This window comes from Chenopodium quinoa, unplaced genomic scaffold (assembly GCF_001683475.1).
Source record: "Chenopodium quinoa cultivar QQ74 unplaced genomic scaffold, ASM168347v1, whole genome shotgun sequence".
In the NCBI taxonomy this organism is placed as follows: domain Eukaryota; kingdom Viridiplantae; phylum Streptophyta; class Magnoliopsida; order Caryophyllales; family Amaranthaceae; genus Chenopodium; species Chenopodium quinoa.
In genome coordinates, this window is record NW_018743791.1 from 258,885 (window position 1) to 285,114 (window position 26,230).

The 26,230-nt window shown below is 34.9% G+C and overlaps 2 protein-coding genes across 3 annotated transcripts; one reads left to right on the top strand and one right to left on the bottom strand.

Annotated features, from left to right (window-relative positions):
• The first annotated feature begins 7,328 nt into the window (after positions 1-7,328).
• On the top strand, positions 7,329-11,446 carry LOC110684979 (probable N-acetyltransferase HLS1). The gene is made up of 3 exons (XM_021861426.1): positions 7,329-8,143; positions 8,592-8,740; positions 10,410-11,446. Exons 1-3 carry the CDS (start codon positions 7,916-7,918, stop codon positions 11,266-11,268), a joined length of 1,236 nt encoding a protein of 411 aa, XP_021717118.1. The 5' UTR covers positions 7,329-7,915; the 3' UTR covers positions 11,269-11,446.
• A 102-nt stretch (positions 11,447-11,548) lies between these two features.
• Positions 11,549-24,572, bottom strand: LOC110684980 (protein LOW PSII ACCUMULATION 3, chloroplastic). 2 transcript variants are annotated; one of them, XR_002503897.1, is made up of 13 exons: positions 24,139-24,572; positions 23,324-23,354; positions 22,903-22,995; positions 22,758-22,820; positions 22,391-22,502; positions 21,960-22,045; positions 21,208-21,266; positions 21,011-21,113; positions 20,783-20,843; positions 12,536-12,618; positions 12,367-12,447; positions 12,072-12,267; positions 11,549-11,763 (listed from the first exon to the last, which is right to left on the bottom strand). XR_002503897.1 is itself a non-coding variant. In XM_021861427.1 (12 exons), exons 1-12 carry the CDS (start codon positions 24,441-24,443, stop codon positions 12,208-12,210), a joined length of 1,137 nt encoding a protein of 378 aa, XP_021717119.1. In that variant the 5' UTR covers positions 24,444-24,572; the 3' UTR covers positions 11,864-12,207. The 2 variants fall into 2 exon arrangements, 1 of the variants encoding a protein (XP_021717119.1); XM_021861427.1 differs by lacking the exon at positions 11,549-11,763 and having other exon boundaries at positions 11,864-12,267.
• Between the last annotated feature and the right edge of the window lie 1,658 nt (positions 24,573-26,230).

The window sequence follows — 26,230 nt, forward strand, 5'->3', positions numbered from 1 at the left end:
TCTCGCTTAGCTCATATACTTAGCATCAAATTAAACCCGTTTAGGGCCCTATTCATTCATCCTATCTTTAATTAGCTACTCCAAAAAGATACGAGTATTAAAGTATTGTTAATGTAAAAACAAGTGAGATTATTGTTCGTTTTCCACGCACCTTCCAAATTTTAAAAGATGGTGAACTTTGACAGCATACAATATATCAAAAAAAATATCCCCTGTATCATGATTGCTATGTCCACCTCTAATATAAAACCTTAGACTCGGAAAGGGATAGCTCAAATTGCTAGAGTTCCCTTTCAATTATTTCAAGTGATCCTAAAATCGATTTTCATCACTTATCCCATTGGCTGATTGGCTCTCTAAACACCAAAAAAAACTTGCAACTTTTTTTTGATGGAATTGAACCTTAGATAGAGATAGACAGATGTAGCCAAAACCCAAAAGGAGTTGATGGAGTACAAGTATAGAACCGTAGAATGTTGTAGGCTAATTGATTACTGAATTAATATGAATATATGATCTATCTCACTCGATTATAATTAACAAAATCTTAATAAAAAAACAGTAGAGTATATAAATTAATTATAAGTTTCAACTATAAGTTTAAGTTTTTGATATCAATGTTAGAGACTTATTCCATCAAAAGCTGAGTTGATGATTGAAATTCATAATAATTAGGGTGTAGTTTATATACTCTATCAAAAAATATATCTATAAGGTGTTAATTAACATTGATTAATTTTGTCACTTGAGTCCAAATTAGCATAATTATTTCCTAATGTGACAGTAGCAAGGACAAAAGTACAATCCATTATTTTCGCATTAGCCAAATAAGTTGGTCTTCTTACTTTTATGGTGTAAGCACTAAGCAGCATGCATTATCCCAATTTCTATCCTTATATGGCCAAGAGTATAGCCCATATGATTATGAAATTATTGCTATAATCCCTACATAATCATCAATACTAAATATACCGTACCCTGATTAAAACAAACCTCTATCTACAATATAATCTACCTAATTAGCTAGGCGGGTTAAAACGTGTACTCCTTATTATTATTGTTTTGACTTTTATCCTATTGATATTACCGTGCGTAATACGGAACCTAACCTAAGCTAGTAATAAAAGATAGTATTAGAACTAATTGTGATTGTTAGGTACATTCTTCTCATAATTGGTGCTAATTTTAAGGCTTAAAGTATGGGTTACGTTGGGGGGGGGTGTGATTATGGTGGGATAATTACATCACATGACAATCTTTGGTGTTAATCGAATAAATAAAACACTTGGTGGCATCATTCGATCCCTGCACCAATAATTTGACAAAAGAGTGCATTTTTACTTTGTATTCAATTCAATTAATAACCGCTCCTTTAATCCTTTATTAATATTAATATTAATATTAATAATGCAGACAACAAGCCGCCTTTGATGTTTTGTTTTAACATTTTGTGATTATTATACTAATAAATAAATAACCAAAAAAAAAAAAGTTTTCTATGTTTTTTTTTTTTTTTTTTTTTTTGAAACAAAGTACTCTATGTATATACATACATTTAAATTGTGATATGGCCACAAAGTACGCGGACATCCATTTGCATGCGCACTCTTTATAATTTAGCAGGATGTTTCGAGTTTCGACCATGATTCTATCTATCTATGGTACTATATAAATGAAAGGATCTTTAGTTGATAAATTTTGCTTTTTCTAAAATACCCTTCTACATTTTAAAAATTACATTTTTATCAAAAATTAGTGTAATTAAAAATAAAAAATAAAAAACTGCCTTATAACAATTCATAACTACCCTCTTATTTTTGTCTTTGAAAAATCCACCATTCTTTAAAAAAATAAAAAAATAAAAAAATAATGAAGATACATAGAAAAGTCCCTCTCTAGGGTAAGTTAGTCCCGAGTTAGGGTTTGCGAGTGAAGTGCCCTAGTTTTCCAATTTTCCTGTTCGATTCCTAATCAATTTGCACCAAATTTCTCTGTTTGATTGCTAGAATACAGAGGATGGCGGAAGATTTAATAAAAGACTGGGAAAGATTTAAATTGACAGAAGACGAGGGTGTGGTTTTAGGTGGAGATTATGTCGAGGTTGTTAGCAATGACACAAAAACAAAATTGAATCTTACTCTGGTTGGAAAATTATGGACTGTGAAACCTTACAACATTGAGGCGATGAAAAGAACCTTAGCGAATGTATGGAAATTGAAGGAAAAGTTTGCAATTCAACAAGCCGCTGAGACGTGGTTTGTTCCTGGCGATTGGAGGGAATCAATCAAAATGGGTTGATTTGAAGTATGAGCGTTTAGCGGAATTTTGTTTCTTTTGTGGTAGGATGGAGCACACTGAAAGAGAATGCCAGTACAAAGAACAGCAAGAAGGGGAAGTGTCGGAGATGGTCTATCAATACGGACCTTGGCTTCGAGCAACCCCTAAGAATCGATATGGCTGAACGAGAGTAAGAGAAAGTATGCATGGAGAAGTTGAGACACAGCAAAAATTAAAAAAGCTCCCACTTATAATGATCCGGGTGTCATAAAACTTGGCCCTGTAAGTGCAGCAAGAAGACTAGCCTTCTCAACCCCAATAAAAAAGGGTGATGAGGTTAATTGTAGTAGTCCAAGAAGTAAGGAGGCTGAGCTAATGGCTATCCTAGATAGCAGTGGCTCAAAATTGGTGTTAAGGACTGTGGGAACTGCAATGTGTGAGGACAAGGTGTTGCTAAAGTCAGACAGCAAGTTAGAGGAGAAGAAAGAATCAGTAAAGGAAGCAAAAAGGGAGGAGACGAGGGAAACTTCAGCTGTAAAAAATAATCATGAGGGGCTGTGTATGGAGGGCTTAGAAGAAAATATTTTGGGGAATGGAGAGGGGAGAAAAGGTGAAAATACCATAAAGGGGGAGGAAAAAGAAGGAGAGAAAAGAAAGCTAAGAAGTGTGAATATAATAAAAGGAGGGAGGGAGAGTAGGAAGGGAGGGGGTACGCATATGTCAGGTGCTAAAAGGGGGGAGAGGGAAGAAGAAGGGGTGGATGAGAGTATCATGCTGGTTGATGGTGAGAATGACGAGGATAAGAGCAAGAAACGCAAGGTTGTTGCTACTACGGAACATGTGGCGGGCCCCATTCCATGGGCTCTTCGTGATCAATGATGTACATCCTCTCATGGAATTGCAGGGGATTGGGGAATACCCCTACGGTTACAGCATTGAAAAATGTTGTTTTCCTTGAAAATCCTCAAGTAATTTTTTTATCAGAGACTAGATTGAAGAATAATGAGATGGAAAAAATAAAAACAAAACTCAAGTTCCATAACATGTTAGCAGTGAGCTGTGATGGTGATGGCAGAAAAAGAAGTGGAGGGATTGCAATTTTATGGAAAAATTCTATTGATGTGGAAGTTAGATCCTTTTCTTTAAACCACATTGACTCTTGGGTAAAGATGTCGAGTAGGGATGCTTAGAGATTTACCGGACTGTATGGTCACCCCGAGGAGGAGAATAAGCATAATGGGATTTTATTGAAGTGTCTTCGCGGTAATCAAAATATGCCATGGATTTGTGGTGGAGACTTGAACTTAATGCTTATGTCAACAGAGAAGTAGGGATGGACTGATTTTAGCCTTACTGAAGCAAACATTCTGAGAGAGGCAGTGTCTTATTGTGACTTGGAGGATATGGGTTATATTGGGCATCCTTTCACGTGGACAAATAATAGAGGTGGTGATCGTAACCTACAGGAACGACTTGATAGGTTCTTGGCAAACAAGGAGTGGAGGGATCTTTTCTCGGGATCGTTTGTTTCACATTTATCAAAGAGGAAGTCGGACCATATTCCCATTTTGCTATGTATAAGTGAGGGAGTCGGGAAACAAAAAAAGAAAAAAAAGAGGAAAAAATACAGATTTGAGGAAATGTGGTTGAGAGATGAAACTTGCGGTGATATTGTGAAGAATGCGTGGGATAGGGGTGGCGATATTTGTTCAAAAATCGCTCATACTTCTTTGAATTTGAGTGCCTGGAGCCGGAATAAGTTTGGAGATTTTGTTAAAGAATTAAAGGAGTGTAGAGCTAGTATGGAGAGCCTGATGGCGGAGGCTCAAACGGATGAAGTAATAGCTCAAATGCGAGCTCTGGACGACAGAATGGATGAGTTGGAAAGCAGAGAAGAAATATATTGGAGGCAAAGAAGCAGACAAGACTGGCTTAAGTACGGGGATAAAAATACAACTTTTTTTCATACGAAAGCCAATCAGAGAAAATCAAGAAATCACATCAAAGAAATACAAGATGCAGCCGGCAATAAATATACGGAGGAGGAGCAGATTTCAGAAGTCATGGTGAGGTACTAGGAAGAGTGTTGGTGGAGGTAGTAGTATTAAAATATGGAAGGATCCTTGGGTGCCTAATCTCCCAAATTTCCGTGTTATTTCGCCAATGGGTACAAGTGAGACTGCTCCAACCTGTGTGAAAGAGTTGTGGGATGAGAAGAGCTGGAATGTGAACATTTTAGCAGAATTGTTTACTCAGAGAGAGATTGATGATATATGCAGCATCCCTATCCCTCTTTATGACGATATAGATGCATGGTGCTGGCATTTCTCGAAGGATGGTCAGTATGGGGTAAAAAGTGCTTATAATTTGTTAATTGAAGATGAGGAGTTGAACAAGGCGTCTACTTCTGTTGAAATTCCCACTTTCAATTGGAAGAACATTTGGCAAGCAAAAATTCCTCCAAAGATCAAATTTTTCGCATGGAGATGCATAAAGGAAGCCCTGCCAGTCAGAATGCGTCTAATTACTAGGGGAATGGATGTTGATCGTTTGTGTCCGATGTGTGGGGAGGCAGAGGAATCTACAATTCATATGCTGCTGCTTTGTCCCTCTGTTAAGTCTATATGGATGCATTCTGTATTGAGGCTCGATATCATGTTTGATGATGCTAGCTGCATGCATGATTGGTGTGTTTTGGCTATGGAGAAAATTAAGGAGCCTAAGTGGTGGGATAATTTTTGGAGTTTAGCATGGGGAGTGTGGTTAAGGCGCAATGCATGGGTTTTTGAGAAGAAACGCAAGCTTGAGAGTGAGATAATTCACAAAGCTGCTGGGATTGTTGGAGAATTTGAATCAGCTATGGAAAGGTGTGAATTTTTAACACCTGGGCAGCAGCTTGGATCGGTATGGAAGGCCCCTGAGGTTGGAAGGTTAAAACTCAACTCTGATGCTTGTTTCCAGCAGCAACAACAACTTGGGGTGGGGGCATCTTGCGAGACCATGAAGGGGCAGTCCTGGTTGCCTTTTGCTCTTCGATCAAAGGAAAATTTGAAGTGGATGTTGGTGAAGCCATTGCAATGCGGCAAAGCTTGAGGATTGCTCTTGATGCGGGTTTCAGACATTTTGTGCTCGAAACGGATAATATAAAGTTGTTCCATCACATGAAGAAAAGGATCACACCCCCAAATGCCTTTGGCAATATAGTGAAGGATATCATGCTTTTGTCTAGGGAGTGCCTTACTTGTTATTTCTCCTTTGTTAAGAGGTTAGGGAATGAAGTCGCTCATAAACTAGCTTTGTTAAGTAGCAATTTTTCTGAGTATCGTGTTTGGCTTGAAGAGTATCCCCCGGATATTCATGGGGCGATTTGTAATGATGTTGAACTCTTGATGAATTAATAAATGCTTCCGGTTGGTTTGTGTCAAAAAAAAAAAATAAAAACCTTCTTAAAAAATAATTCCATCTGAAAAAAAAAATTTAGAGAATTGATCTTGAAAGATTACCACACGCACGAATGTCTCTTAGCTTGTATTATTTAATTTGATAGGATTTTACTCTTACGAAGTCTTTTACATAATGAATTTGATTCAATTTACCAAGTCAGATCCGACTATAGTAAAACTCCACTTACAACTTTAGAGATTTTTCATCAATCTATAAACCAATGAGTGATCAGAAGAGAGTCTCCGATTCTCAAGTTAACAAGATGATTATGATTTATATTTTCCTTCAATAAGACACTATTCATACATGTACAAGTATCAAAAGCACAACGAACTGATCCGAAGGTGGATCGAAAATTATCTGATTCAGATTTTGACTCGCGTGAACACAATAATTTAACACGACTCAATTTTAAAAATCAATCCAATCCGACTGAACCTAATCTGAATACGACCCGAATTGACACATCTATATACATAAATAATATTAAAGAGATACCACCAATCCACCATGATGCTTTTTTCTTTTTTTTTTGTATGGAAAGCTAGCGCCAAACGATTATAACAATCTTGGCATGGTAGCTTAGCTTAATTTTAATATTAAAAAAAATTAATATTATAAAATAAAATTGTCACTTTGATAGATTGTGAATATGAAATAGTTTATGGGTGAATTAAGATTTTTATTTGTCGGAGGGAATAAATCTATTGAAGTGATGACATGAAATGTGTAAAAAAAAAAAAAATTACAAGATGAATTGATTCCATGGACCTAACTATTCGCTTAAGCTATGTGATCTAAGACATTATATATTTGGTACCACATCGAAGATATGGCATTTGGTTAATTGAATTGGCTAGCTTAGGCCGACATTCGCTAATTTGTTATGGTTAGTATCAAATCTCCTTTTGTTTATTAATTTCTCATCAAGAAATACTAGAGAAGATGCTTAATCATGCCTTTAAAGGCTTTAATAATTGGCGGTGACTATATTTTCTTCTAATATTATTATAATAATTATTTTTTTTCAAGCGAATAGATGTAAGACAAGAAAAGAATGATTTCTTGGTCAAATTACTTAGCTAGCTAGTGTAAGGTGCAACATTCCTCCAATACAAAAAAAGTAGCCAAGGTTGTTTTACTTTTTATTTGATAGGTCTTTTGTCAAAGGCAGTTAAGGTTGGAGTGCATGAAAATGATTCGGTTAATTAGAGGAATAGCCACCACAAGAGTTTAAATATTAAAAACTAAGATAATTAAAACAAAAAGTACTTTCTAATCCACTAATTCACAGATCGCTCAAAATCAAGGGCCAAATCTTACCAACTGCAACAAATATTTTTAAACTTTTATCCAATTAATAACAATTCGTATAAAGATGATTAATAATTTTGGTTTCAAAAAAATAGATGATTAATAATAGTCCCAAAATATAAAATTAGGAGAGTAATAGCTAATAAAGTAATAAGTAATAAGCCGTCTCGGTGGAGTTACTTGGCTGCGCAAAAGCCAAAAGCCACATGAGAAAAGCAAAAGTTATGTGCACATTGCACATATCATAAGTATATGGAGAGATCTTATTTATTTAAAGTAATGACCAACACCACAATTATTGATACCATATCTTATCAATCATTTTCAAATTTAAGGAGAAATAAATATTCATCCCCCATCATGTTTTTTTAGTCTTCTTAAATTTATTTTTCGTTTTTAACGTATGTACGTATGTACATATTAAGTGTACGAGTACTATATTTCACATTGCGCAAGCTAAACTTCTCAAAATTCACTTAATTCTAAAATTTGCTATGGAGTAATAATTTCACAGTAACATATACAAAGTGTGTAAATTTAATTAGACCTAATAATAACTCTAAAATTTAAAAGGAACAGAACAGACCCTAACAAAAAAATATATACACCTTCTCTACAAGTTAAACTAGTTAGCAAGTTGATGATGAATGGGTAAAATTTACAAAATCAAATAAATAAAACCAAAAAAAAAAAGGACCCATTAAAATTACATTAGCACACTTGCCATTATAATAATGCCTACGCCATGTCATACACATAAACCCCACTTGTCTGAGTCCCTGGAAATAAATTTATATATAAAGGAGTTGAGTTTGCACAAATGTCACCACCACAGAAGTTGATCAACTAACCTCCATTCACCCCCAAAAAAAAAGGATCGATGCCACTAAAAATAGTAGCTGAGGAGTCACCAACAAAGCATAATATGAATATGAATATGGAAGTGAAAATAAGAGAATTCGATCAAGAAATAGAGAATGAAAAGGTGGAGGATTTGGAGAGACAATGTGAGTTTGGAGGCCAACAGCAAGGCCAGCCTTCTCTCATCACTCACCTCTTGGGTGATCCTTTTGGAAGAATACGCCATTTTCCTACTCGCATCATGATGGTACCTTCTACCTACACACTCTTCTCTTCTCGCTCTATTACTTCTTATTACTTTGTATGTCGTCTTACAACTAGTACTAGAGATAGCAATGGGTCGGGTCTGAATCGGATAGCTTGTGGCATCACACACTAGTACACAGCCATGTACATACGTGTGCAGTACCAGCCATGACTCATGGTCACGATATGACCTAGCTAGTCTCACAAATCAAATCAGTTAAAATAATTATTAAGGCTTAGAACACGCAACTATAGTTAGACACTTAGACCCACGTACCATTGTAAAGTGTAAACTGAGGCATGACGACCTATCTTCAACTAATAACCGTCCTTATTTGTTAAGGTTGATCCTCACATATACTATATGTTATTATTAGGTGACTATTATATTTCATGTTTGTGTTTTACCTGGTTTTCGTTTGTTTATCTGATGATATGAATATTATTAGGTTGCAGATTATGGAGGAGACATTGTTGGGGTGATAAGAGGAGGTATAAAACCCGTTACAAGAGGAAAGAAGGTTGTTGATGATGATAATCTTCCTGTTTATGTCAAGCTAGCTTATATTTTGGGCTTACGAGTCTCTCCCATGCACAGGTTATATCTTACTCCTATGTCTTAGATGTGCATTATTACACGAGTATTTATATTTTCACCTTCGTTCTTTAAAATATCATTTCATACCATTATCATGTATGATTATCTTTTTGCTCGTAACTTTTAGTTACAAAAGTAGTATATGTGAAAATAAAGTAGCTAGACGTCCTTCACAACCATCTATGATGATATGAGGTTAAAGTTTAATTAATCATAATCTTGGGATAAATTATGGACTGAAGATAATAATGCTCTTGGCTGATGGTTCACTATCATGCAAGGATGTGTCGTCGTTAATTTACCATTTCAATTTGAACAATGAGTAGGTTAAAGTTAATCTACAAAAGTAAATTCTTATTCTCAACACTTGGACATATATTAATTGGATAAATTCTAGAAGCCAAAGCACCAGAGTTCGTTACCTATAAATTTTGAATACTGTACATCTACTTTTTTAAAAACAGGTATTTATTTGTATGTTTATGTCTTAAGTAGGTCCTAAGTTTTAATCTGTTTATAATTTAGAGTAAGTTAAAATGATTAGATTCCATGATTATAAAAGTCAACAAGAGATCCTATAGTATTGGAGACAAATCTTCTTTATTTGGCTTCGTTTTGCTAGGAATAGGAATCGGAACTCCCATGAGTCCCGTCCCATCAATCGACACAAATGATCGAAGATATATTCAGCTAGCTTTTAATCGTCTTCTTTTTCTTTTATTTGTAACATATAATAATCAACATAGTACATAAATAAATTACTATTTAGGAATCCACTCAAGGTCAACCAATGTTTATATTAACCCTAACTTTATCATCTCGGGTACAACCCATTCCATTTTCAATCTATGTAATTTGTGAGTTGGAACTCTCTCATGTTCTCTCACCTTATAAAAATGTGCCTTATTATTTAGAAAACTCTTAATATTAAACCTAAAATCAATAATAAATTAAGTAATAATAAAAAGGGCGATAATAATCCTTTTTTAATTTTTTTTTTTATTGAAGAAAAGGGTGGAACCACTGCACAGATAATCTTAGGAACTATTTGGGTATCTGATTATGTGGCTTTGTAATCAAGTTTATAAATATTCTTACAAAAGTGGTCTTGGATATAAAAGTATAAATGGAAGCACTTTCTAAAGCAGTACAGTATCTTGATATAATTTAATCATGTGTGAAAACTACTTGACCAATATTATGCATAATAACTTCAATCGTCATAGATTCTGTAACTGCCGATCCGTAATCATTCCACGAAGAATGTCTTACAATTTTTATTCCTCAATATCTTAATTTGATTTGCTGGCTGTACAATTTGACCAAGAATTTGTACCGTAACAATCAATCTTATGTTTGATTGGATTACTAATTTTAAATCATGCAAGCATAAGATTTCTAAGACTGGCATATTCACCAGACCTTTATATTGCTTCATATATCAGCTAAGCCTATGCCTAACGGTTCCAACCTCTCCTTAGAGGTGACTAATAGATTCTTTCCATTCAAGTCAAATTTGAATGATTAACTATTCGTTTCCGTTTATACTTTCATATCTTATACTAAGTACACATTTATTATAAGTCATTATAGTTCGGTTAAGGTTGCAACAGATTATCTAGTTACTCTTGACGTAACATTGATCTTGACTTTCTTTAATTTTGAACAGAAAAAAGGGTATTGCTTCAAAGTTGATTAAGAAGTTGGAGGAATGGTGCAAAGAAAAAGGAGCTGAATATGTTTATATGATGACTGATTGTGCTAATGAAGCCTCAATCAACTTGTTCACCTACAAGTTTAACTACTCTAAATTTTGCAACCCAACCGTATTGGTGCAACCAGTACATGCACATCAGAAACCAGTAACCTCCAGCCTTGCTATTGTCCAAGTACCACCACTAGTAGCTGCATCTATGTATCGAAAAATCTTCTCCAACTCGGAGTTCTTCCCTAAGGATATAGAGTCAGTATTATCAAGCAAACTTCACTTAGGAACCTTCATTGGGATGCCGAAGAGGTACCTACAAAAATGGGATCCTCAAAAGAAGCTTCCACCTTGCTTTGCTATTATGAGTGTGTGGAACACTAAGGAAGTTTACCAATTACAACTAAAAGGTGTGTCTAAGTTAACAAAGGCTTGTTGTCTAGGGAGTAGGGTTTTGGATGCTCATATGCCTTGGCTTAGGGTGCCTTCTATACCAAACATGTTTAGGCCTTTTGGCTTCTATTTCTTGTATGGCCTACACATGGAAGGGAAGGGGTCTCTAAAATTGATGAAAAGTCTATGCAACTTTGCACACAACATGGCTAGGGATGACGTGGCATGTGCAGCCGTTGTTGCTGAGGTGGCACAGTGGGACCCAGTTAGCGAGGCTATCCCACATTGGAAGAGGTTTTCATGGAGTGAGGACTTGTGGTGTATGAAAAAGCTCCCAAATAAAGAAGGGGGAAACAATTCCCAGCCTTTAGATTGGGTTACTTCTCCATCCTCCGCATCAACACTTTTCGTTGATCCGCGAGATTTTTGATTGCTTCCTAACCCTACCTCGTCCCACCCCACCTACCTCAAAAAAAAGTTCTTGTACGAGTAGTTAGCTAGATATGATATGCCCACTGGCCTGCATGAGAGCAAGGCGTGAATGTAAATAGTGCATATGCTATGTATTGGTGTTCCAAAGTGTGGAAGTAAATAATGCAATTTTCGCACAGCAAGCTAAAATTGGAAAGATCTTCTCACCTTTTCGCGTTCACTTATTATTTTATTTTCATACCCCCCTTAACACAGCTCCAAGGATAGTAGAACAAAGTTATAAAATCCCATCAAAGTTAAAGGCAAAACATTGTATAAAACAATCTCACCCAAAAAATAGCAAAAGGAGTTTGGGACATGCCATAAAAATGTATGTTTTGTTGTTTTTCAAGGCATTGGTAAGTGTAATCTTACAAGAAAAGGTCTCATGTCAATGTCCTTCGAGGTGAAGAAGTATTACCATTGACATTGACAAATTGTTGTGGATCTTCCCCTACAAAACAATATACGTACGCAGTATAAGTAAACTACCAAAAATTAAAAGCGATACATTTTAGAGCTATGGGGTGTCAAAGTTGGTATTGTACTAAATGTTTCCCTAAAGACTTGAAATTACACATAAAATGGATAATATGAATCAAGCTACAATAGAAATCAGAATGTAACTCTATTAAAAAAAAAAAAAAAAGAAATCAGAATGTAACAGTTTCAAGCGATTTTAAAATTTAATTACACTTTGCAGAAATTATAAACCTCACGTAAAGTGCAGGGAAGGACAGAACAATTCTAAATTTTATACACCTGTATGATTCTCCAGTTGAGAATCGGGAAATCAAAGCAAAACTGACAATCCTTCACCAGCTATGAATATGATGTATTGAAATCCTGTGCAATTCATTAGATGCCATCCATATCAGCTGAAACATACTGATAGTCGTCAACTTCTCCAGTCAGTAGAAGCCTCCAAGTCTGTATCTTCTTCCCACCAGGTGGAAGTCTGAAAGATTTACCAAAAAGTGAAGTCATGATAATTTCTTCTTTTTCAGCAACATTCACTAAAAGACAAGTTGAAGGACATGCAAAAGGAAAAAAAAACCTTATATCCTCTACGAAGAAATTCTAAAGAGCTTCCTTGTTCCTCTTGCAGCCCCAAAACCCTCAAAAGTTCTTCCTTGGTCTGAATCAATCATAATGTGAATCCCATTTATGTGACAGATTATCAACAATAATTGAAAATAAATGACTAATCAACAAGATTTGCATACTTCACCAAGTGTGAATCGGGTAGCACTTTCTGCGACACAAGCAAAAGAACCATCAGCTTGCTTCAGCATCACCTGCCAAGGCCCTGTAAAGAATATATGAATCCTTCCCAGTAAGCTGTATAGTCCAAATAAGTAACAGGAAACACCACATTCACAAAAATATAAAGCAGGTTAGCTGTGAAATTGAGGGTTACATGCAAAGATGCAATTATTATCCTGCTGATTGTAGTATATTAATATAGACTAAGCACTAGAATATGGACTAAAATGATGTATCAAGGAAAGAGGGATGATTATCGTAAAACAAGCCACATATAGATCTATCAATTTGGGTAAACGGGTCGGGTTTGGGTTGGTAAAGAGTGAGTCGGGTCAACTCGTGTTGGGTTGAATTTAGGTCGAGTCAATAACAAGTCATGTTAATTTTGAGTCGGGTTAGTAACAGATCGGGTTGAATTTTTGGGTTGGGTAAGTAATAGGTATGGTAAAATTTGGGTCAGGTTAATAACAAGTCTGGTTGAATTTGAGTCAGGTCAATAACAAGTCGGGTTGATTTCGTGTCGGGGTTGTAACAGGTTAGGTTAACTTCGGGTCGGGTTGAATTTAGTCAGGTTAGAAAAAAGTCGGGTTTTGACGGGTTAAAACGGGTTTAGGTCAATTTCGGTTCATGTCGAGTTCGGTGCAAGTTAATTAAATTGGCCGTTTACAATCAAATTGAATGGTTTCACACACCCAATTGGACCCCCACAAAGTATTAAGGACCATGGTAAACATTTCAGCAATTTTTTATTTCCGGGCAAAAAAAAGTCAAAAAAATTACAAAATTAAAGGCTAATAGCCACACTTTTTGAGAAATTTTGGAAGTTTCAAGGAGGCCTGGTGTCGAAAAGTCTTGAAATTCTATGGGATACATCTCGAGGTCATATAATGCCGTTTGAACTCATATATGATCATTATATGTTGTCATAAATGTTCGTGTTAGGCTTGAATTAATAAAATCGGTACAAATTGTAAATCGGTAAATTGGTCGTTTAAAGGCAAATTGGATGGTTCCACCTACCCAATTGGACTCCGGAAGAGTATTATGGACGATGGTAAACATTTCGGCAATTTTAATTTCCGGGCGAAAAAAAGTCATAAAATTCAAAAAGTTATACACGCATTCAAAAAGTTATCCACGCTTTTTGAGAAATTTTGGAAGTTTCGGGGTCCGGTGTAAAAAAGTATTAATGTTTTAGGAGATACATCTCAGGGTCATATAATGCCGTTTAGAACCATATATGATCATTATATTTTGTCATAAATGTTCGTAGTAGGGTTGAGTTAATGAAATCCATGCAAGTTGTAAACCAGTTATTAAATTGGCAGTTTAAAGGCAAATTGGATGGTTCCACTAACCCGAGGGTATTAGGGATCATTTTAAAAATTTCGACAATTTTTATTTCCGAGTGAAAAAAAGTCAAAAAATTCCAAAATTGAAAACTAATATATCCACGCTTTTTGAGAAATTTTGGAGGTATCAGGGCCCGGTGTCGATAAATCTTGAAATTTTATGGGAAACATCTCAGGATCATATAATGCTGTTTGGAACCATATATGATCATAATTTGTTGTCATAAATGTTCGTGGTAGGCTTGAGTTAATGAAATCTGTGCAATATGTAAACTGGTAAATTGGCCGTTTAAAGGCAAATTGGATGGTTCCACCCACATAATTAGATTACCAGAGGGTATTAGGGAACAAGGTAAACATTTCGACAATTTTTATTTTCCGGCGAAAAATAGTCAAAAATTTCCAAAACTGAAGGCTAATGTCCACTCTTTTTGAGAAATTTTTGAGGTTCCAGGGCCCGTTGTCGAAAAGTCTTAAAATTTTAGGGGATACATCTAGGGGTCATATTATGCTGTTTGGACTCATAAATGATCATTATATGTTGTCATAAATATTCGTGGAAGACTTGAATTAATGAAATCGCTGCAAGTTGTAAATCGGTAAATTGTTCGTTTAAAGGCAAATTGAATGGTTCTAGCTACCCAATTGGACCGCGGGAGGGTATTATGGACGATGGTTTAATTTCGGCAATTTATATTTTTGGGCGAAAAAGTCGTAAAATTCAAAAATAAAAGACGAATATCCACGCTTTTTGAAAAATTTTGGAGGTTTCGAATTCCGGTGTCTAAAAAGCTTGAGTTTTTAGGGGATACATCTCGGGGTCATATAATGTCGTTTGGAACTATATATGATCATATATGTTGTCATAAATGTTCATAGTAGGCTTGAGTTAATGAAATCGGTGCAAGTTGTAAACCGGTTATTAAATTGGCCGTATTAAGGCAAATTGGATAGTTCCACAAACCTAATTAGACTCCCGGAGGTATAAAGGATCATGTTAAACATTTCGGCAATTTTTATTTCTCAGCGATAAAAAGTCAAAAAATTCCAAAATTGAAGACTAATATCCACGCTATTTGAGAAATTTTGGAGGTTTCGGGCTCGGTGTCAAAAAGTCTTGAAATTTTATAGGATACATCTTGGGGTCATATAATGTTGTTTTGAACCATATATGATCATTATTTGTTGTCATAAATGTTCGTGGTAGGCTTAATTTAATGAAATTAGTGCAAGTTGTAAACCGGTAAATTGGTCGTTTAAAGGCAAATTGGATGGTTCCACCCACCCAATATGACTCCCGGACAGTATTAGAAACCATGGTAAACATTTTAGCAATTTTTATTTTTGGGCAAAGAAAAGTATAAAAAATTTCAAAATTGAAGGCTATATCTACACTTTTGAAGAAATTTTGGAGGATTCGAGTCAGGTATCGAAAAGTATTGAAATTCTAGGGGATACATCTTACGGTCATTTAATGTCGTTTGGAACCTATATATGATTATTATTTATTGTCATAAATTTTCGTGGTAGGCTTGAGTTATTAAAATCGGTGCAAGTTATAAACCGGTAAATAGGCCGTTAAAAGGCAAATTGGATGGTTCCACCCACCCAATTGGACTCTCGAAGGGAATTAGGGACCACGGTAAACAATTTGGCAATTATTATTTTCGGGCGAAAAAAAGTCTAAAAATTCCAAAAGTAAAGGCTAATATCTAGGCTTTTTTAGAAATTTTATAGGTTTCTAGGCCCGTTATTGAAAAGCCTTGAGATTCAAGGGAATACATCTCTGGGTCATATAATGACGTTTGGAACCATATATGATCACTATTTGTTGTCATAAATGTTCATGGAAAGCTTGAATTAATGAAATCGGTGCAAATTATAAACTGTTAAATTGGTCGTTTAAAGGCAAATTGGATATTTCCACCCACCCAATTGGATTACTGTAGGTTATAAGGGACCAAGGTAAACATTTCGGCATTTTATTTTCAGGCGAAAAAAAGTCAAAATTTTCCAAAATTGAAGGCTAATGTCCACGCTTTTTGAGAAATTTTGGAGATCCGGGGCCTAATGTTGCAAAATCTTCAGAATTTAGGGAATACATATAGGGGGTCATATAATGCCATTTGGAAACATATATGATCATTATATGTTGTCATAGATGTTAGTGGTAGGCTTGAGTTAATGAAATTTGTGTAAGTTGTAAACCGGTAAATTGGTCATTTAAAGGCAAATTAGATGGTTCCACCAACCCAATTGGACCTTTAGAGGATATTAGGGACCATGGTAAATATTTCGTGGATTTTTATTTTCGGGTGAAAAAAAGTCGAAAAATTCCTAAATTGAAGGCTAATATCCACGCTTTTTGAGAAATTTTGGAGATATCGGGACCCGGTGTCGTAAAGCTTTGAGATTTTAGGGGATACATTTCGGGGTCATATAATACTGTTTTAAACCATATATGATCATTTTATGTTGTCATAGATGTTTGTGTTAGGTTTGAGTTAATGAAATCGGTGAAAGTTGTAAACTGGTAAATTGCCCGTTTAAAGGCAATTTGGATGGTTCCACTAAGCCAATTAGACTCCCGGAAGGTATTAGAGATTATTGTAAACATTTTGGCAATTTTTTATTTCTGAGCGAAAAAGTCAAAAATTTCAAAAATTGAAATCTAAATATCCACGCATTTTGCGAAATTTTTAAGGTTTCGAGACTCGGTGCCGAAAAATCTTGAAATTTCAGGAAATACATCTCGGTGTCATATAATGTCGTTTGGAACCATATATGATCATTATATGATGTGAGAAATGTTCGTAGTAGGCTTGAGTTAATGAAATCGGTGCAAGTAGTAAATCGGTAAATTTGTCGTTTAAAGACAAATTGGATGGTTCCGCCCACCCAATGGGACTCCCGGAGGGTATTAGGGACCAGGGTAAATATTTAGGCAATTTTTATTTACGGGCAAAAAAAAGTCAAAAAATTCCAAAATTGAAGGCTTATATCTACGTTTTTTGAGAAATTTTGGAGGTTTAGGGCCTGTTGTCGAAAAGCATTGAGATTTTAGGGGATACATCTCAGGGTAATATAATGTCGTCTGGAACCATATATAATCATTATATGTTGTCATAAATGTTCATGGTAGGCTTTAATTGATGAAATCGTTGAGAGTTGTAAATTGGCCACTTTAAGAAAAATTGGATGGTTACACCTGGAGGGTATTAGGGATCATAGTAAACAATACGGCAATTTTTATTGTCATGCGAAAAAGTAAAAAAAAAATCAAAAATTGAAGGCTAGTAACCATGCTTTTTGAGAAATTTTGAAATTTTCGAGGCCTGGTGTCTAAAAGTCTTGAAATTCTAGGGAATATATCTCGTTTTCATATAATGTGGTTTGGAACCATATATGGTCATTATTTGTATTCATAAATATTCGTGATAGGCTTGAGTTAATGAAATCGGAGCAAGTTGTAAACCGGTAAATTGGTTGTTTAAAGGTAAATTGGATGGTTCAACCAACCCAATTGGAATCCTGTGGAGTATTACAGACCATGGTAAACATTTCGGCAATTTTTAGTTCCGTGCGAAAAAAAGTCAAAATATTCCTAAATTGAAAGCTAATATCCATGCTTTTTGAGAAATTTCGAAGGTTTTAGGGTCCGGTGTCAAAAAAAATGAGATTTTAGGGATACATCTCGGGGTTATATAATGCCGTTTGGAACCATAAATGATCATTATATGTTGTCATAAATGTTCGTGGTAGGATTGAGTTCATGAAATCGGTGCAAATTGTAAACCGATAAATTGACCGTTTAAAGGCAAATTGGATGGCACCACCCACCCAAATAAATTCCCGGAGGGTATTAAGGATCATAGTAAACATTTCACCAATTTTTATTTCAGGGCGAAAAAAAGTCAAAAAATTCCAAAATTGAAGGCTAATAACCACGTTTTTGGTGAAATTTTGGAGGTTTCGGAGCCCGATGTCGAAAAAGGCTTGAGATTTTAGAGGATACATCTCGGGGTAATATAATGTCGTTTGGAACCATATTAGATCATTATATGTTGACATAAATGTCCGTGGTAGGCTTGAGTTAATGAAATCGAACAAGTTATAAATTGGTGCCGTTAAAAGGCAATTTAGAAGGTTCCTCCCACCCAATTGGACTCCCGGACGGTATTAGGGAACATGGTAAACATTTTGGCAATTTTTATTTATGAACGAAAAAATTCAAAAAATTCAAAAATTGAATACTAATATCCTTACATTTTGCGAAATTTTGAAGGTTTTTGGTATCGAAAAGTCTTGAATTACAGAAATACTAGGGAATACATCTCGGGGACATATAATTCCGTTTGGAATTATATATGATCATTATATGTTGTCATAAATGTTCGTGGTAGGATTGAGTTAATGAAATTGACCGTTTAAAAACAAATTCGATGCACCCACCCAAATGGACTCCCACAAGGTATTTGGTAAAATGGTAAACATTTTGGCAATTTTTATGTGCATGCGAGAATAAGGTAAAAAAAAATTTAAAAATTGAAGGCTAGTATCCATGCTTTTTGAGAAATTTTGAAGTCTTCGTGGTCTAGTGTCTAAAAGGTTTTAAATTCTAGGGAATACATCTCGGGGTCATAATGTCGTTTTGAACCATATATGATCATTATTTGTATTCATAAATGTTCGTGGCGGGTTGAGTTAATTAAATCGACGTAAGTTTTAAACCAGTAAATTGGTCGTTTAAAGGCAAATTGGATGGTTCCACCCACTCAATTGGACTTCGGTGGGGTATCAAGGACCATGGTAAACATTTCGGCATTTTTTACTTCCTTGCGAAAAAAAGTTAAAAAATTCCCAAATTAAAGGCTAATATCCATGCTTTTTCAGAAATTTCAAAGGTTTTGGGTCCGGTGTCGAAAAAGAAATGAGATTTTTGGGTACACATCTCGGAGTCATATAATGCTGTTTGGAACCATAAATGATCATTATATGTTGTCATAAATATTCGTGGTAGGATAGAGTTAATAAAATCGGTGCATGTTGTAAACCGATAAATTGGCCGTTTGAAGGCAAATTGGATGGTTTCACCCACCCAAATGGACTCCCAGATGATATTAGAGACCATGGTAAACATTTTGCCAATTTTTATTTCAGAGCGAAAAAAGTCAAAAAATTTCAAAATTGAAGATTAAAATCAACGCATTTTAAGAAATTTTGAAGGTTTCGGGGCTTGGTGTCGAAAAGTCTTGAAATTCTAGGGAATACATGTATCTCGGGTCATATAATGCCGTTTGGAACCATAAATGATCATTATATGTTGTCATAAATGTTCGTGGTAGGATTGACTTAATGAAATCGGTGCAAGTTGTAAACCGGTAAATTTGTAGTTTAAAGGCAAATTGGATGGTTCCACCCAACCAATTGGACTCTCGGAGGGTATTAGGGACCATGGTAGACATTTCGGCAATTTTTATTTACGGGCGAAAAAAGTCAAAAAAATTCCAAAATTGAAGGCTTTATATCTACGGTTATTGAGAAATTTTGGAGGTTTCGGGCAGGTGTCGAAAAGACTTGAGATTTTAAGAGATACATCTCGGGGTCATATAATGTTGTTAGAAACCATATATGATCATTATATGTTGTCATAAATGTTCGTGGTAGGATTGAATTAATGAAATCAGTGCAAGTTGTAAATCGGCAAATTGGCAGTTTAAAGGCAAATTGGATGGTTCCACCCACCCAATTGGACTCCCAAAGAGTATTAGGGACTATGGTAAACATTTCGGCAATTTTTATTTGCGGGCGAAAAAAAGTCAAAAAATTCCAAAATTGAAGGCTAATTATCCACGCATTTCGAGAAAGTTTGTAGGTTTCGGGGCCCGATGTCAAAAAAGGCTTGAGATTTTATGGGATACATCTCGGAGTCTTATAATGCCATTTGGAACCATATATGATCATTATATGTTGCTTAAAATGTTCGTGGTATGCTAGAATTAATGAAATCGGTGTAAATTGTAAATCGATAAATTGGTCGTAAAGGCAAATTGGATGAGTTCACCCTACCAATAGGACTCCCAGAGGATATAAAGGACCATGGTAAATATTTCGGCAATTTTTATTTTCGGGCAAAAAAAAGTCAAAAAAAAATCCAAAATTGAAGGCTAATATCCACACTTTTTAAGAAATTTTAGAGGCTTCGGGGCCCAGTGTCGAAAAATCTTGAAATTCTAGGGGATATACCTCCGAGTTATATAATGCCGTTTGGAACCATATACGATCATTATTTGTTGTTATAAATGTTCGTGGTAGGCTTGAGTTAATGAAATTGGTGCAAGTTGTAAATCGGTAAATTAGTAATATATATGGCTATAATATATATGGCAATATACTAGGGAACTGTAGTTTATAATTTAGGAAGATAATTATCTCCTTTGATCATTCAACAAATATATATTATATTTAACTCTTAAATTTGAGGATGATGCTCCTTTCTTTTGCTGACGTGGAACGACTTGGTATCCCTAGACAAAATGCTTTGATCAACAATAATAAGGTAATCTAAATTGCATTTTAAGGTGATTTGAAATCGGGTCAGGAACAATTTGGGTTGAATTAAGGTCGTGTCAATAACAAGTTGTGTTGATTTCGAGTCGGGTTAGTAACAGATCGGGTTGAATTTTTGGGTCGGGTTAGTAATAGGTCTGGTAAAATTCGGTTCGGGTCAATAACAAGTCGGGTTCATCGCACTAACTTAGAAAGATATTGCCTAAAGTACCCCTCCCCCTTGCATCAGTTCATCGCACTTCAAACACGTAAACGACAATGTAACCACCCCTTTAGTTTACTTACCAGGATATTGGCGAAACAGAGCTCCATTATAATTCACGATAAAAGGTGCCACGGGCACTGTCTTTCATGCATCAAGGAAATTATAAAAAAAATGGTTAGCCAAAAACGAAAAAGAAAGGATTTATATGATAAGCCAAATATAAAAGAAAAGGAAAAATATGGTTAGCCAAAGAAAATAGAAAAAGAGGTTAATGGACACAACCTATAGAAAATCAGCAAGAGAATTACCTTAGAATATTCTCTTGTTCGGATATAGAAGACTGGAATAAACTCAGAAAGAAATCGGTAATGGAGATCCTTGGGTGGGAAGCCTAGAAGACCCAGATCAGCACTGTAAAAGCATATACTCTATAAATTAATAGGGATATATAATTTTTGAACAGTCCATCCATAAGTAACTAATATAGGCAAGACTAAATTTATACCGTAATGTTTCAAGCTCGAGATTAAATAGGAGAGTGGGAGTTGAAAAAGCAAATTTTTCCTGCATATTACGGACAGAGATATATTAGTTAGCCCAGAAGTTTAAGAAAACAAAAAGAAACGTCAAATAAAAGGAGGGAAAGAAAAAATTGTGACTTATCCTTATTCAGCAGTGAAAGAAATTCAAAAAACTGTCAATCCTTGTCTCTACTAACATTTCACTATGATGACGGAAAAGATGCCACAAAAGTAGTAGCTCAGCTTATATCTAATTACTCATATATGTTTGTACCCTATCCATGCTCACTCGAAGATACAAGTTTTGTATGGACAGACATATTGATTTTCTCAATGGTATAATATTACACAAAAGGATACTTGTAAACCTCGGCAAGAGATTAGATTGTAAGGACAGCCTAACCCTTGCTCAATCTTACTCAACTTCCTATAATACCACCCAATTAATGTCATAGTAAATCCTAGCAAAGCTTAGAAGAACAAAATTGATGGTCCATCAATTTTACAATGCAAGTGACATACCACATTGTTAGTGCCAAATATATTATTGATACAAATATGACACAAAATTCTGAATTTTACTAAAATATTTAGAAGCAGAACTGCATGAACCCATTACATATGCAGCATAAATAAACAAACATGTCATGGTGACCGTTATAGATATCAAGACGCATACACGCACCACAATATTAGGATGCATGGCAGACAAAATTACAAAGCAAAGACATCGTACCACATACTTCTCTATCAGAGAGAGATCTCGTGTGCTACAATTGAGAAATATGTATAGTGAAGGTGGAACATCAGATTCCCAACGGCCTACATGTAGACAAAGAGAAAAATTCTCAACTGTTCAATTATAAGAGAATAAGAGAGCAGATGACAAGGCATATAAGAGGGATGCATCAACTTGCTGCCAGCTTCAAGTTCTGCACTTGAGCATAAAAATAAGAAAAAGAAGAAAACAACAAAATACAAAGAAAGGAATAGCTTCTATTCAATGTGACAAATAGCTATGGAGTATTAATTGGTCACCAACACGAAGAATAGGTATTAAAATGGCAGTTAGCCTGCTAATTATAAACTTATCATCTCCACAATACAGATGAGCTAATAAAACTCAAATCATATCACACTTGAGCACTCACATGTGTCACATCTTACCTTCATTCTCATCTTCAAAATCAAAATCCAATGTATCCCTTATTGAGTTAAAGAAATTAGAAACAGCACCACCAGGCACATCATCCAGGGAGCCTATAGTAATGCCATCAATCTGAAATAATGGAGAGCAATAATTCAGCTCATAAAATTCAGCACCCAGCATTTTATCATTTAGCTTCTATCCCAGTAATACATTAAAGAGCCAGTAATGAACTAAATTGTCAAACAAGAGAACCTCTAAGAACTATAAGAAGTTAATTGTTTAAGGAAAGAAATTAGTTAACCCATGATTATCACTGCACTTAATATTACAAGAAACAAACAATGTGTGGATTACAAAGACCGAGTTGAGGATAGATATTGTTACCGAGTCAATAGCAGTCCTGAAAAACTGAGTGGCCCTACGCTTTTCAGGCTTGTCAGGAAACACCTGATATCCCCAGCAAAGAATAAATCAGTTCTATGTCTCCAAACATTTAGGCCAAAAGATGTATAAAAATATGTCCTCTTACTATGCATGATCTGAGTTGCATTTTCTCTTGAAGTTTCCTCGCAACAGTCAATGCTAGCTGAATATTTGCATCGATGAAATCGTCTGATGATCCCTTCACAATTTGAGAAAATCACGCGTCTGTTTTTAATATGAGTCAATAAGTTCATGTAGTAGTAAGCATATGGGTTGTAGGTGCCACCAATGTTACTCAAAATCTTACAGGTGTGTTTTACAGATAGCTTTTCTATATAATCTTACAATCAACTTTTAAGTATCATACTTAAATGCATTTATTATGTCAATTCATGGCAGGCATAAAGTATGACAAGAAATTTGGAGTATGAATAACAGAGGTTGCCACTCATTTACCGGAACTAGACTGGAAATTGAAGGTATATATGATCAGGCCAAGAGAACTAAGATGACACAAAAAAAAATACCTTGTAAGAAGATATATCACTTGGTAGAGGCCTGTTGAAAACAAAAGGAAAAACTCATATGTCAGAAAGATGGAAAATCATTATAAAAAAAAAAAATAAATAATAATAATAATAATAATAAATAAATAAAAAATAATAATAAAAAATAATAATAATAATAATAATAATAAATAAATAAATAAGAAAACACTATTCCGTACACAGACGAAATCACCCAGACTTCACAGAAGAAACACTAATAAATAAAATGGGCTTTAAGCAATCTAGCCTCTGACATTGGAGAAATTGATTAGATACATGATCTTCGGCAACATGTCGCCGTGTGTCAATTAAAAGAACCATTGTTACATAACTTACATATGACTATACTCCGTATAAGGCAAAAGTGAAGTAAAATGTATCAAGAATAGGATATCAGTTCAATACTCCATACCTTGTAGTGTTGTATATTTTCAACTATTGGAATTTCAGCATAAGAATACTCCATAACCCATATGATCATTCAAAGCAGTAGCTAGAAACAGCATTCCCCAATTTCAAATAGTTTCATACTATTGGTATTTATTAGTAACATAAATTCAAACATGAACCCAGAAACATTACTCAAACATTACCCAAAAAATTTGATCCCGCCTAATATTAACACTAATTACCAATTCAATTTGAAAAACTAGGGCATGCTCATAATACTTGAAACAATTGATCATATATAATATCAACATGTACCAATTATATCACAAAACACAGCAACACTTTAAAGCCAAAATAAAATAACGAGTAGCACGATAGATAGAGTAAAAAGAAGAGAAAGTTACGGAAAGTCGATTTCAACTCGAAGCTTGCCATCCTGAAGAGCAAGAGAGAGTGCATTAGCGGCATCAGTAACAAGGACTTCATATGATTTGGGTTTGTAAACAGAAACCCCAGATTTAGGATTGGGAGTGGAGGTTGATGCTGTGTTTTTGGTGGCGCACTGAATTCTGAGGGGTGAAGTATAAAGAAGAGATGATTGGGAGAAAGGGATATTGATGGGTGTTTTAACAAGGAAAGGGGAGAGAGAGGGTCGAAAAGTGGGGTGGAATGAGGAGAGAGACTGAAGAGGGTGGAATGAGAGCGCCATTAATGGAGTTTTGAAAGTGTAGTGTTTTGAATGAGGAAAGAGAAGAAAGATTGAAAGTGGAAGAAGATAAGGTGGGAAATGTCAAGAAAGAGGGATAATCCAGTGATCCCAAATCGCAAATTATATTTTCCGCTTTTTGTTGTTTTGTGCCATAAAATCCTAATGTAGCTTATTATGAAGGCTCTTTCTTTAGAGTTGTTCTGCTCTGCACCGCTGAAATCTGCTCTGTATTGCCCTGTTTTGATCCGTAATGTGTGGAAACCTAGCCCTACTCTGTCTTGCTCTGCCCTGCCCTACTCTGCTATGCTTTGAATCTCAAAAGAACAAGTATAAGATTAAATACTAAACTTTTATGGTTGTTGCAAATAGGGGACTCAACTTTCAGAAGTAGCACATTGAGTACTAAACTATGAGAAAGTACTTGTTGGAGAGCATATTCCAGCCACTTAACCTGTACAAACAGGATGTAACCGGTTTATCCAAAAAAAAAACCAACACTCTTTTATCATTCACAACTTCCTCCACACAATTCACCACTAAACCCTTATCAAAATTTCTCCAAAACCTCAATTTAATCACCTCTCAAATACCAAAAGTACCCTAATAGTCCTAATTACAATATGAGCATTTCGCTCGAGACGAAAATCGTGTGATTTCGACGAAAATCTAGAGTCAAATACAAGTTCAAGAATGAACAACAAAGGCTCCTTAACAACACGGTCTTGAAACGTTAGGTAACTAGAACTCAACAGCTTATTTAACATTGTTTTAGAGGAAATTTCAGTAATGGGATTTTCAAATTTCAATTGGACTACAATTATACAATTCAGTTTTCATATTCCATTGAAACTAACCTTTACCACGACATTACAAAAGCGATAGAAGATGATACAATGCCTACGAGTGAAAGGTGAGTACTCAATTTGTAACAAATAGCAAAGTTTAGTACCTAGTCTTATACTTCATTCGTAGCTTATGACAAACACAGATTTTTATATGTGGCTGATCAAACCGTGAGTTCATCTATTAAAGAAGTTAATTAGTTAATGTTAAAGTAGTTACTTTGTCATATTATAGGTTACTCATTGTGAAAATGGGAGTAGCATTTTTTTATTTTTTGGAAATTTGATATCTATATTTTACTAAAGAAATTTTGTCAATTGCAGTCATTTAAAGTTAGTATTTTGCGAATTGCAACCATTTTTTAAAATTTATTGCAAATTGCAGCTCAAAAATTCTTATAAATTGTAAATTGCAACCCGCATCAACTTTTTCATGGTTTACTTGTCGAAAAATATTCAGTTAAGATTTTAGGAGCTATTTTAGTCCTTAAGTTCCTAATTGAGCTCAAAATTAGCAACAAAATAATGTAAGTGTCTCGTTTTGCGTGATAAAAATGTATTAATTTGTGGGCAACTATTTTTTGCTGTAAAAATGAGGCACTTAAGTTATTATTATTATTATTTTCTAATTTTGAGCTCAATTCAGACCCTTAAGAACTAAAATGGACCCTAAAACCTTAACTAAATATTTTTCAATGGTAAACCGATGAAAAAGTTGAATCCGACTACAATTTGCAATTTATTAAACGTTTGGACTACAATTTGCAAATTTTTTTAAATGGCTACAATTTATAAAATACTAACTTTAAATGGCCGCAATTTACAGATTTTCCTTTTAATAAGTACATGGCCAAGGGAGGAAGGGGGTAAAAAGTTGGTGTTTAGTAACCAAAAAAATTCTTTAATTTTATTACTCCTTCCGTGTTTTTTTAAGTGTTACAGTTT

Excerpts from the sequence above, each read along its gene's own strand:
- LOC110684979 (XM_021861426.1), top strand. The coding sequence starts at position 7,916 with ATGCCACTAAAAATAGTAGCTGAGGAGTCACCAACAAAGCATAATATG. Across the intron at positions 8,144-8,591 it reads TTCCTACTCGCATCATGATG|GTTGCAGATTATGGAGGAGA; the intron begins GTACCTTCTACC and ends GAATATTATTAG. Across the intron at positions 8,741-10,409 it reads CGAGTCTCTCCCATGCACAG|AAAAAAGGGTATTGCTTCAA; the intron begins GTTATATCTTAC and ends AATTTTGAACAG.
- LOC110684980 (XM_021861427.1), bottom strand. The coding sequence starts at position 24,443 with ATGGCGCTCTCATTCCACCCTCTTCAGTCTCTCTCCTCATTCCACCCC. Across the intron at positions 22,821-22,902 it reads TGCAACTCAGATCATGCATA|GTGTTTCCTGACAAGCCTGA; the intron begins GTAAGAGGACAT and ends TGGGGATATCAG. Across the intron at positions 21,267-21,959 it reads CTCTGATAGAGAAGTATGTG|GAAAAATTTGCTTTTTCAAC; the intron begins GTACGATGTCTT and ends CGTAATATGCAG.